At 39.5% G+C, this 12,578-nt stretch overlaps 1 protein-coding gene across 13 annotated transcripts in view; it reads right to left on the bottom strand.

Annotated features, from left to right (window-relative positions):
* VPS13B (vacuolar protein sorting 13 homolog B) overlaps window positions 1-12,578 on the bottom strand; it is an 805,186-nt gene that overhangs the window by 719,287 nt on the left and 73,321 nt on the right. For all 13 annotated transcript variants that reach the window (XM_070383038.1, XM_070383035.1, XM_070383034.1 and 10 more), the window contains exon 8: window positions 4,110-4,378. In XM_070383038.1, the coding sequence (XP_070239139.1) occupies window positions 4,110-4,378 (269 nt within the window). The remainder of the gene's footprint in view (window positions 1-4,109; window positions 4,379-12,578) is intronic.

The raw sequence follows: 12,578 nt of genomic DNA, 5'->3' as shown, positions 1-12,578 counted from the left end.
CAAGATTGCCGGGAGAAATATCAATCACCTCAGATATACAGATGACACCACCCTTCTGGCAGAAAGTGAAGAGGAACTAAAAAGCCTCTTGATGAAAGTGAAAGTGGAGAGTGAAAAAGTTGGCTTAAAGCTCAACATTCAGAAAACGAAGACCATGGCATCTGGTCCCATCACTTCATGGGAAATAGATGGGGAAACAGTGGAAACAGTGTCAGACTTTATTTTTCTGGGCTCCAAAATCACTACAGATGGTGACTGCAGCCATGAAATTAAAAGACGCTTACTCCTTGGAAGGAAAGTTATGACCAACCTAGATAGCATATTCAAAAGCAGAGACATTACTTTGCCAACAAAGGTTCGTCTAGTCAAGGTTATGGTTTTTCCTGTGGTCATGTATGAATGTGAGAGTTGGACTGTGAAGAAGGCTGAGTGCCGAAGAATGGATGCTTTTGAACTGTGGTGTTGGAGAAGACTGTTGAGAGTCCCTTGGACTGCGAGGAGATCCAACCAGTCCATTCTGAAGGAGATCAGCCCTGGGATTTCTTTGGAAGGAATGATGCTAAAGCTGAAACTCCAGTACTTTGGCCACCTCATGCGAAGAGTTGACTCGTTGGAAAAGACTCTGATGCTGGGAGGGATTCAGGCCAAGAGGAGAAGGGGACGACAGAGGATGAGATGGCTGGATGGTATCACTGACTCGATGGACGTCAGTCTGGGTGAACTCTGGGAGTTGGTGATGGACAGGGAGGCCTGGCGTGCTGTGATTCATGGGGTCGCAAAGTCGGACATGACTGAGCGACTGACCTGATGTGATGATTCCAGCAGTGTCAAATCACTGTTCTGGTCAAATCACCAATAATTCCCACACTGACAAATCTAATGAATTCATTCTCACAGATTACTTACTCAGCCCATTATAAAACATTTATAAGACTTAGCTTCCAGACAGGCACTGTATTGGTTTTCCATCTACATCACTAGTCACTAATTTTCCAAATCCCTCACTGACTAGTCAAAAGCCAAACTCCTGAAATTCATCACAAGCTTAACCCTCTTATGTGCATATGTTCAGTGGTTTGCAACTCTGTGGGACCCTATGGACTGGAACCCACTAAGCACCTCTGTCCATGGGATTTTAAAGGCAAGAATACTGGAGCGGGTTGCTATTTCTTCCTCCAGGGGATCTTCCCAACCCAGGGATCAAACTCCTCTCTTCTGTGTCTCCTGCATTTGGCAGGTGGATTCTTTACCACTGAGCCACCTGGGAAGCCAATCCTCTCACAGTACTCTTCAGGTCAGAAAATGTGAACTCAACCCTTCCAGTAGCTCAGGAGTCATCCTTGGATCCTCTATTTCCTTTACATCAGCCAATAAAATCTAACAGAAGTCCTGCATTCTTGACCTTCCAAACAATTGAAATCCAAAATTCAATTACTTTTCACACTTTCACCTGCTATCACCCTAGTCCAAGACATCATCATCATCATCTCTTGTTTGAAAATTGCAATCCTCTCTGATCTCCTTACTGCTGCTTTTGCCCCCTTATAACGTATTCTCAACACAGAGATGTAATTCAGATTATCCTAGAATTACTATGCTAAAAATTGTCCAAAACCTTATCTCATCCAAGGTTAATGACAAAGTCCCTAAAGTGACCTACAAGGCTGGACAATTTCTGGGCCTCCCCCAAGGCCATAACTTCTTTGACACGATTTTGTACTATTTACATGTTAACTCACTGTGCTCTGGCCCCACTGGCCTCCTTGCTGTTCCCTGAAATTTGGGGGCCTCTGTATTTGCTATTCCTAGAATATTCATTCTTGTGTGTCTGCAAAGCTTCCTTTTTCGCAATTCTATACTAAATACATACTTCCCATTAAGGCTTTCCCTGATCATTCTATTTATTTATTTACTTACTGAAGTATAGTTGATTTACAATGCTGTGTTAATCTCTCATGTACAGCAAAGTGAGTCAGTTACACATATACACACATGTATTCTTTTTAGACGCTATTCCCATATAGGTCATTAAGAGTCCTGAACAGTTTCCAGTGCTACACAGTAGGATCTCATTAGTTTATCTGTTTTGTAAGTAATAGTGCATGGGCTTCCCTGGTGACTCAGACGGTGAAGAATCCACCTGTAATGTAGAAGACCTGGGTTGGGAAGATGCCCTGGAGGAGGACATGGCTACTCACTCCAGCATTCTTGACAGGAGAATCCCCATGGACAGAGAAGCCTGGTGGGCTACTGTCCACGGAGTCACAAAAAGTCAGACATGACTAAGCACACAGTGTTTATGTCAATCCCAATTTCCCAATTTATCCCTTCCTTACTCTTCCCCCCTTGGTAACCACAAGTTTGTTTTTTGAACATTTTGAGTCAATCTCTGTGTTGTAAACATGTTCATTTGTACCACTTTTTAAGATTTCACACATAAGCAATATCACAATATTGTTCTGTCTGACTTACATCATTCAATATGAAACCTGATCACCTTCTTATAAACTACACAATTTCCTCCCATTTAGTGGAAGCATTCACTATTACTCTTTCCTTCTATTTTTTTCTACATAACCCTCATCATCAAGGGGAATATTATATATATATTATTTGTTTTCACTAACAATTTAAATTTTAAGGCAGAGGGATTTACATCTAATCTGTTCACTGTGAATCTCCAGAGCCAAAACAATGCCTGGTACGTAGATGGCATTAATGTAAGTTTGTTGAATGAATTAGATACTCTTCAGGAACACTGTATGTGTGATACTAAAAAGGCCCATCTAGTCAAGGCTGTGGTTTTTCCAGTGGTCATGTTTGGATGTGAGACTTGGACTATATAAAGAAAGCTGAGTGCTGAAGAACTGATGCTTTTGAACTGTGGTGTTGGAGAAGACTCTTGAGAGTCCCTTGGACTGCAAAGAGATCCAACCAGTCCATCCTAAAGAAGATCAGTCCTGGGTATTCATTGGAAGGACTGATGTTGAAGCTGAAACTCCAATACTTTGGACACCTGATGAGGAGAGCTGACTCATTTGAAAAGACCCTGGGAAAGATTGAGGACAGCAAGATCTAGATAATTTTTAAAAAAGGACTCTTTTAAAGGGAAAAAGAGAGCTGAGCAAAGAGAGAAACTATATAAACAACTCTATATATATTTCTAGAAAATGGTACAAATGAATCTATCTGCAGGGCAGAAACAGAGATGCAGACATGGAGAACAGATGTGGACATGGGGGGACGGGGAAGGTAAGGGTAGGGCAAATTGAGAGTAGCACTAACATATATACATATATAGGGACTTCACTGTAGCTCAGATGGTAAAGGATCTGCTGCAATGCAGGAGACCTGGGTTCAATCCCTCGGTCGGAAAGATCCCCTACAGAAGGAAATGGCAACCAACTTCAGTATTCTTGCCTGGAGAATCCCATGGACAGAGCAGACTGGTGGGCTACAGTCTATGGGGTAGCAAAGAGTCGGACACAACTAAGCGATTAACACACATACGTGCATAAAACAGGTAGCTAGTGGGAAGCTGCAATATATCACAGTGAGTTCAGCTCAATGCTCTGTGCTAACCGAGAGGGGTGGAATTAAAGGAGTGGAGGAAGGCTTAAGAGGGAGGGCATATTTATATACATATAGCTGATTTCACCTTTTTGTATAGCAGAAACACAACACTGTAAAGCAATTATATTCCAACAATTCAAAAAATGTAAAACAAGAAAAAAAATTGCAATGAAAGACAACACAGAGATGAAATAGTACCTGGAGGGATACATGAAGTATTGGGAGATTTTCTCATGTGCATTTCTTTTTTAATGGAAACACTATGACATCTTTGTATGCCAAATGAAATATTCATAGGCAAAGAAAAACTTTCTTTAACGCTATTAAAAAAGCAAAGTGGAGAGGGCCTTAAGACGACAAAAAGAGACCAAAGTTCAGAGATTTCAGATGAGGGGACATGTAATTTTATGAAGTAAGGATAGTTAGACTCCATCTCACATCTACTAAATGTAAAATAAGCTAGATTCTTACTAGAAGTCAAAATTTAAGCATTAAAGTTGAGAGATAAACATTAAAAAAAAAAAAAGGAAACCTACTTTGAAAGTCACAGTTGCCTTTGTACAATAAAATCCTATAGAAACAATAGGATCTTTCAAAGTCTGTGTTTTTTGTTGATGTGTAGTTGATGTAGGATCATTCCCAAGGTAGTTTTCCTCGGCATCGTCATAATTCACAATGGCAGGGACAAATGACCAGGCCCATGATACCCATCCCTGTGGCTGGTCGTCCTCTTGCTGTGAATACAGCTCTTGGCCTTTGTACTGAGCAGGATACTGCATATCTATTCGTGTTTCATCTTCAGCACCTATCAAAGTAAAGTCATATTAAATAAATCAAGAGAATTAAAACAAAAGAACAATTAGGAATTTAAATTATATAAAAATGTTTCTCACATGTGATTCTTTCTACATATAAAGCATGAACAAATCATATACTGGTTATTATTATTTGAAACCAATAATTTAGCATTACCACTTTCAAGTTTCTATACATTATACTGGATCAATCTCCTTTAATACTACACAGTATTATACGGTGAGTAATTTATTATATACTTTTGATAAATTTTGATAAATACAAAGAATAAATTCACTCTTTAGGGCTTCATTCATTTAAACAACAACAACATAAAACTTACCTCCCAAAAATAAAGCTAAGGTGCTAAAAAAATGACTGTTTTCAGAAACATCACAAAAATGAAAGAAGAGTTCTTGATTTCCTGATACACCCAAAAGAGAAAGAGAATGGCAAGTGTTCCTAGGCAGAATGTCTCCTCTTCCAAAAAAAGGATTATCCCAAGGATGAAAGTAAATGTTATGATGAAATTATTCTTAATATGATATTAAGAAAATACAAATTAATTATTTTATTAGTGAATAACAGGCCACCTCAAGCGAAGAGTTGACTCATTGGAAAAGACTCTGATGCTGGGAGGGATTGGGGGCAGGAGGAGAAGGGGACGACAGAAGATGAGATGGCTGGATGCCATCACTGACTTGATGGACGTGAGTTTGAGTGAACTCCGGGAGATGGTGATGGACAGGGAGGCCTGGTGTGCTGCGATTCATGGGGTCGCAAAGAGTTGGACACGACTGAGTGACTGAACTGAACTGAACTTAACTGAGAGCCAGTCATCCTGGAATGTGAAGTCAAGTGGGGCTTAGGAAGCATCACTACAAACAAAGCTAGTGGATATGATGAAATTCCAGTTGAGCTATTTCAAGTCCTAAAAGATGATGCTGTGAAAGTGTTGCATTCAATATGTCAACAAATTTGGAAAACTCAGCAGTGGCCACAGGACTAGAAAATATCAGTTTTCATTGCAATCCCAAAGAAAGACAAGGCCAAAGAATGTTCAAACTACCACACAATTGCACTAATCTCACATGCCAGCAAAGTAATGCTCAAAATTCTCCAAGCCAGGCTCAACAGAGGTGAACTGTGAACTTCCAGATATTTAAGCTAGATTCAGAAAAGGCAGTGGAACCAGAGACAAAACTGCTAATATCCACTGGGATCATCAAAAAAAATAGTTCCAGAAAAACATCCACTTCTGCTTTACTGACTATACCAAAGGCTTTGTGTGGATCACAACAAACTGTGGAAAATTCTTCAAGAGATGGGAATACCAGACCACCTGACCTGCCTCCTGAGAAACCCGTTTGCAGGTCAAGAAGCTGCAGTTAGAACTGGACATGGAACAACAGACTGGTTCCAAATTGGGAAAGGAGGATGTCAAGGCTGTGTATTTTCACCCTGCTTATTCGACTTATATGCAGAATACATCATGTGAAATGCTGGGCTGGAAGAAGCACAAGCTGGAATCAAAACTGTCAGGAAAAATATCAATAACCTCAGATATGCAGATGACACCACCATTATGGCAGAAAGCGAAGAGGAACTAAAGAGGACCTTGATGAAAGTGAAAGAGGAGAGTGAAAAAGTTGGTTTAAAACACAACATTCAAAAAACGAAGATCATGGCATCTGGTCCCATCACTTCATGGGAAATAGAAGGGGAAACAGCGGAAACAATGAGAGATTTTATTTTGGGGGGCTCCAAAATCACTGCAGATGGTGACTACAGCCATGAAATTAAAAGACACTTGCTCCTTGGAAGAAAAGCTATGACCAACCTAGACACCATATTAAAAAGCAGAGACATTACTTTGCTGACAGTGGTCCCTGTATTCAGAGCTATGGTTTTTCCACTAGTGATGTATGAATGTGAGAGTTGGACCATAAAGAAGGCCGAAAGTCAAAGTATTGATGCTTTTGAACTGTGGTACTGAAGAAGACTCTTGAGAGTCCATTGGACTGCAAAGAGATCAAACCAGTCCAACCTAAAGGAAATCAGTCCTGAATATTCATTGGAAGGACTGATGCTGAAGGTCCAATACTTTGGTCACCTGGTGCAAAGAACCCACTCGTTGGAAAAGACTCTGATGCTGGGAAAGATTGAGGGCAGGAGAAGGGGGCAACAGGGGATGAGATGGTTGTTGAGGTTTATGACTGTATTGCTTTTAACAAAAGCAACCTAAATCTGTTCTATAGTATTAGGTTAGGCCATGAACCACACTTCCTTTTAGGCTCATACTACTAAAAATAATCTCTAGGTGATGGTCTCTCATGGGCTTAAGTGAAACACAGAATAACAGTTTTTTCCTTCACTTAGTTTGTATTAGTTCTCTGTTTTCAAAATGTTGTTGAATCTAACATCATTAAGTTGGATGGTATCACTGACTCAATGGATATGAGTCTGAGCATGCTCCAAGAGTTGGTGATGGACAGGGAAACCTGGTGCTTTGCTGCAGTCCAGGGGGTCACAAAGAGTTGGACACAATTGAGCAACTGAACTGAATTAGTGAATAACATCTTTCTTATTTTACAGATGAAAAAATCATAGCAAAGAACTTTTATTTGGTTATAAATGGGCAAACTAAGGATTTAAATTCCAACTACTGTAACTTATTCTACCTTTTTAAAGATAAAATCCATCAAGGTTCTTTAACATTATTCCAACAATACAAACAAAAGAGGCAGATCATCATGGAATTTCGGGGAGAAATTATTTTTATACAAATTCATGGTATAAGCAGCCACCAGCAGATTCACTCATCTACTCTTCACTGATAAATCTATATATATACATACTCAATTAAACATCATCCTCATTCAGATTCACTTCTAGGTTTTCTGGCAAGAAAAACTTAACTTTTTTAATCCTCATGACGAGATGTTTGGAATATCATAGACTTTTAACACATGGCTATAGACACCAGTCCATTCTGAAGGAGATCAGCCCTGGGATTTCTTTGGAAGGAATGATGCTAAAGCTGAAACTCCAATACTCTGGCCACCTCATGCAAAGAGTTGACTCATTGGAAAAGACTCTGATGCTGGGAGGGATTGGGGGCAAGAGAAGGGGACAACAGAGGATGAGAGGGCTGGATGGCATCAACAACTCGATGGACGTGAGTCTGAGTGAACTCCGGGAACTGGTGATGGACAGGGAGGCCTGGCGTGCTGCAATTCACGGGGTCGCAGAGAGTCAGACATGACTGAGCGACTGAATTGAACTGATAGACCTCTTTCAGCTGGGACAAAACTTGATAAATAGTAACTAGAGTACCTAAAATATAGTACCAAGAGACATTAGTCATTTTACTTCAACATAAATTAGAAAACTTGTAATTTCAGAAAATGTTTTATATCATCTTCATATCTTGCTATTTAACCATAAATACCATATAAATTTATACTGAGGAATAAATAAAGCTTATTATTAACTGTCCCTAATAAGATCTCAAATAGGGCATCATCACTGAATATCATCTTGGTAATAAAACAAAAAGTCAGGCCAGCTCAACCTAAGACCAGACTGGGTCCACAGAGCTGAACTCTGGACCTCTCTTATCAAAACCATTCAACAGAAGGAGTGTCCCACTGCTTGCTCTTCTGAAGCAAAAGAAACATCATTCAGAGAAGTCTAAGAAATCAGTCACTATAATTTACACTTATCATTAACTAATAATGAAGAGAGGTTTTTTATGAAAGATGCTTTTGAAGTTTCAAATCTTTGCTTACTCCTTTGTCAAAAGAATGAATTAGGACCTGGAGAAGAAAATTTCTTAAAATATTCTTTTCCTTTGAAATGGTGCATCTTAACATGGGACCCTTTGGCAGAATTCAGGAATTTCATAACTTTCAATGAAAAAATACATATTCAGTACTTAAATAAAATGAAGCATTCTTCTAATTATGAATGCAGGTAACAAATCACAGTTACATCACTAGTAAGTACCTTCAACTTTAAAACCTAAAGAAATCATAAATATATCAAATAACGTGAAGCCATCTCAAAACACTTTACACATGTCAGTACTTTGAAACTATAATAGGTATTAGATTTTCTGCTCTACTTCACTGTTCAACATGTTAATACTGAAGCACATATTGAAAAACAACAAAAAGACAAAATACAGGAAATAACAGTTTTCAGACACTGGACTTCAAGCAATGAAGGACAGTAAGTTCTGAGAGAGGAGAAACAACAGAAATGAGTTTGACTGGCCCAGCTTACTGTCTGGAATCGGTTTCTAAGCTACAATAAGAAAGAGGGAATCCAAGTAGAGCTCAGAATCTCACAGATGAGAAAACAGAGTACTGAGTGTAGGTACACTAAGGTGCCTAGAATTTGCAAAACAGATCACCCAACAAGAGGACCTGCTCAGAGAGAGCGAGCTCCTGAGCCCGCAGAGGGCCCCACTCCAGTCTTCACCTGAGTATTCATCAGATTCATATAAGGAAACTAAGGCCTTTAAAAGAACCACCAGAAAGGGGCAAAAAAAATACTCCCCAAGGCTTACAACTGGGAATAGTCTGTGTTCCTACCACCAAGAAAGAGAAAAGCTCTAATTCACAGAAAACCAGGTACAGTACTCAAAGGTGTAATTATCTCAGTAGTGGAATAAAATTGGGCTTAAGCTAATGGCTGCTAAAGGTTTTAGACCCCATCTAAAAACCTTTAAGGCAAGACAACTGAATTAAATTGCTTCCAAATAACTTAAAATGTTTTCTAGAATACAATATATCCAGCACCCAACAAAATAAAATTCACAATGTGTAGCATCCAATTATCAGATGTGCAAAGAAGCAGGAGGATATCACAATGAGGAAAACTAAAAGTCCACAGAAAAAGACCTGGTCTTTCATAGCATTAGTAACATATTTCACAGCATTAGTAAACAAAAACATTAAGACAGCTATCTGAATAAAATGATATTCAAAAAAAGCACATTATTTTTAATAATCCCAACTGAACCTCTAGAGATGAAAAATACAGTATCTGAGATGAAACATAAAGTAGATGGGATTAACAGCAGATTAGCTACAGAAGACTAGTTATCTTGAACAGAAATACAGACTATCAAAAGTGAAACCAGAAAATGAAAGGGAAAAGAAAAACATTATGAACAGAACATCAGAGAGCTCTGTGGAACTTCAAGCCGCACAATATATGTGTTATTCGAGTCCCCAAAGGAAGAGAAAGGGGAACTGAAAAAGATATTTGAAATAATGCCCCCAATTTTTCTAACTATATCTGAAAACTATAAACTCACAGACGAAAAAACCTTAAAGTACTCCAAGCACAAATAACATGAAAAAAGGACACGAAGACATTAAAATCAAGGTACTTAAAACTTTCCAAGAAAAGGTTCATTGGCTTTACCAGTTTGTCAAAAGAATCCATAACATGCACAATAGAAGGTTAAGAATTTCTGCTTTAGACAGCTGGGGAAAAAAAAACAATTCAGATGTGTTTGGAAGCAAGCAACCTTTTTCTTTACAAAAAAAAAAAAGAGAGCAAACCTAATCATCTTCTTAGAACACATAAAGGAATAGACATAAAGTTTTGAAAACTGCATTCAATCAAAATTTAAAACTGCTCAAGAAACACCTATTCAAAAATGAATTAAGCAAGTCAGAGACCAGCAAAAATATATTCCCTAGGGGTATTTGACATGTATTGTCATTCTTGAATTCAAAATATATAAAGAACCATCCTTATACATAGCCAACTCACTTCGCTGGACAGCAGAAACTAACGTAACACTGTAAATCAACTATACTTGAATAAAAAAGATTAAGGAAAAAAGTCACCAATCAGTAAGGAAACTCAAAAAAGTTTTAAAAACAGGCAAATATTTAACAAATGGCACAAAGTCAGATATATTAATTGTCAAAAATCACAGAAAAAAAGTTCAAAATAATTGATCAGATCAGATCTGATCAGTCGTTCAGTCGTGTCCGACTCTTTGCGACCCCATGAATCACAGCACGCCAGGCCTCCCTGTCCATCACCAACTCCCAGAGTTCACTCAGACTCACGTCCATCGAGTGAGTGATGCCATCCAGCCATCTCATCCTCTGTCGTCCCCTTCTCCTCTTGGCCCGAATCCCTCCCAGCATCAGAGTCTTTTCCAATGAGTCAACTCTTAGCACGAGGTGGCCAAAGTACTGGACTTTCAGCTTTAGCATCATTCCTTCCAAAGAAATCCCAGGGCTGATCTCCTTCAGAATGGACTGGTTGGATCTCCTCGCAGTCCAAGGGACTCTCAACAGTCTTCTCCAACACCACAGTTCAAAAGCATCCATTCTTCGGCACTCAGCCTTCTTCACAGTCCAACTCTCACATCCATACATGACCACAGGAAAAACCATAGCCTTGACTAGACGAACCTTTGTTGGCAAAGTAATGTCTCTGCTTTTGAATATGCTATCTAGGTGGGTCATAACTTCCCTTCCAAGGAGTAAGCGTCTTTTAATTTCATGGCTGCAGTCACCATCTGTAGTGATTTTGGAGCCCAGAAAAATAAAGTCTGACACTGTTTCCACTGTTTCCCCATCTATTTCCCATGAAGTGATGGGACCAGATGCCATGGTCTTCGTTTTCTGAATGTTGAGCTTTAAGCCAACTTTTTCACTCTCCACTTTCACTTTCATCAAGAGGCTTTTTAGTTCCTCTTCACTTTCTGCCAGAAGGGTGGTGTCATCTGCATATCTGAGGTGATTGATATTTCTCCCGGCAATCTTGATTCCAGCTTGTGTTTCTTCCAGTCCAGTGTTTCTCATGATGTACTCTGCATGTAAGTTAAATAAGCAGGGTGACAATATACAGCCTTGACGAACTCCTTTTCCTATTTGGAACAAGTCTGTTGTTCCATGTCCAGTTCTAACTGTTGCTTCCTGACCTGCATACAAATTTCTCAAGAGGCAGATCAGGTGGTCTGGTATTCCCATCTCTTTCAGAATTTTCCACAATTTATTGTGATCCACACAGTCAAAGGCTTTGGCATAGTCAATAAAGCAGAAATAGATGTTTTTCTGGAACTCTCTTGCTTTTTCCATGATCCAGCGGATGTTGGCAATTTGATCTCTGGTTCCTCTGCCTTTTCTAAAACCAGCTTGAACATCAGGAAGTTCACAGTTCACATATTGCTGAAGCCTGGCTTGGAGAATTTTGAGCATTATGTTACTAGTGTGTGAGATGAGTGCAACTGTGCAGTAGTTTGAGCATTCTTTGGCATTGCCTTTCTTTGGGATTGGAATGAAAACTGACCTTTTCCAGTCCTGTGGCCACTGCTGAGTTTTCCATATTTGCTGGCATATTTCACAGCATCGTCTTTCAGGATTTGGAATAGCTCAACTGGAATTCCATCACCTCCACTAGCTTTGTTTGTAGTGATGCTTTCTAAGGCCCACTTGATGTCACATTCCAGGATGTCTGGCTCTAGGTCAGTGATCACACCATTGTGATTATCTGGGTCGTGAAGATCTTTTTTGTACAGTTCTTCTGTGTATTCTTGCCAGCTCTTCTTAATATCTTCTGCTTCTGTTAGGTCCATACCATTTCTGTCCTTTATCGAGCTCATCTTTGCATGAAATGTTCCTCAGGGAAGTGCAAATTAAAACCACAATGAGCAACCACAACATATACATCAGAATGGCAAAAAGTGAAAAAGGACTGACAACAGCAAATGTTGCCCAGGATGTGAAGCAATTAGCATACATTGCTGATGGGAATGTGAAGTGAAGTCAAAGTGAAGTGAAGTCGCTCAGTTGTGTCCGACTCTTTACGACCCCATGGACTGTAGCCTACCAGGCTCCGCCATCCATGGGACTTTCCAGGCAAGAGTACTGGAGTGGGTTGCCATTTCCTTCTCCAGGGATCTTCCTGACTCAGGGATCAAACCGGGTCTCCCGCACTGCAGGCAGACACTTTACCCTCTGAGCCACCAGGGATGCGAATGTAAAATGGCACAATTACTTTGGCGGAAAAGCCTGGTAATTTATTTTTTAAAAAAGTATGTAATAATTCTTCTGTTAGGTATTAACCAAGAAAAAGAATAGCTACATGTCTTCAAGAGATTTTCAGAAGAATGTTCAGGTCATCTTCACTTATGATAACCAAAATGGAAATAACTCAAGCATTCATCAACAGGG

The sequence above is a fragment of the Bos mutus genome, chromosome 14 (assembly GCF_027580195.1).
Source record: "Bos mutus isolate GX-2022 chromosome 14, NWIPB_WYAK_1.1, whole genome shotgun sequence".
Taxonomy (NCBI): domain Eukaryota; kingdom Metazoa; phylum Chordata; class Mammalia; order Artiodactyla; family Bovidae; genus Bos; species Bos mutus.
This window is presented reverse-complemented; position numbering and strand designations above follow the sequence as displayed.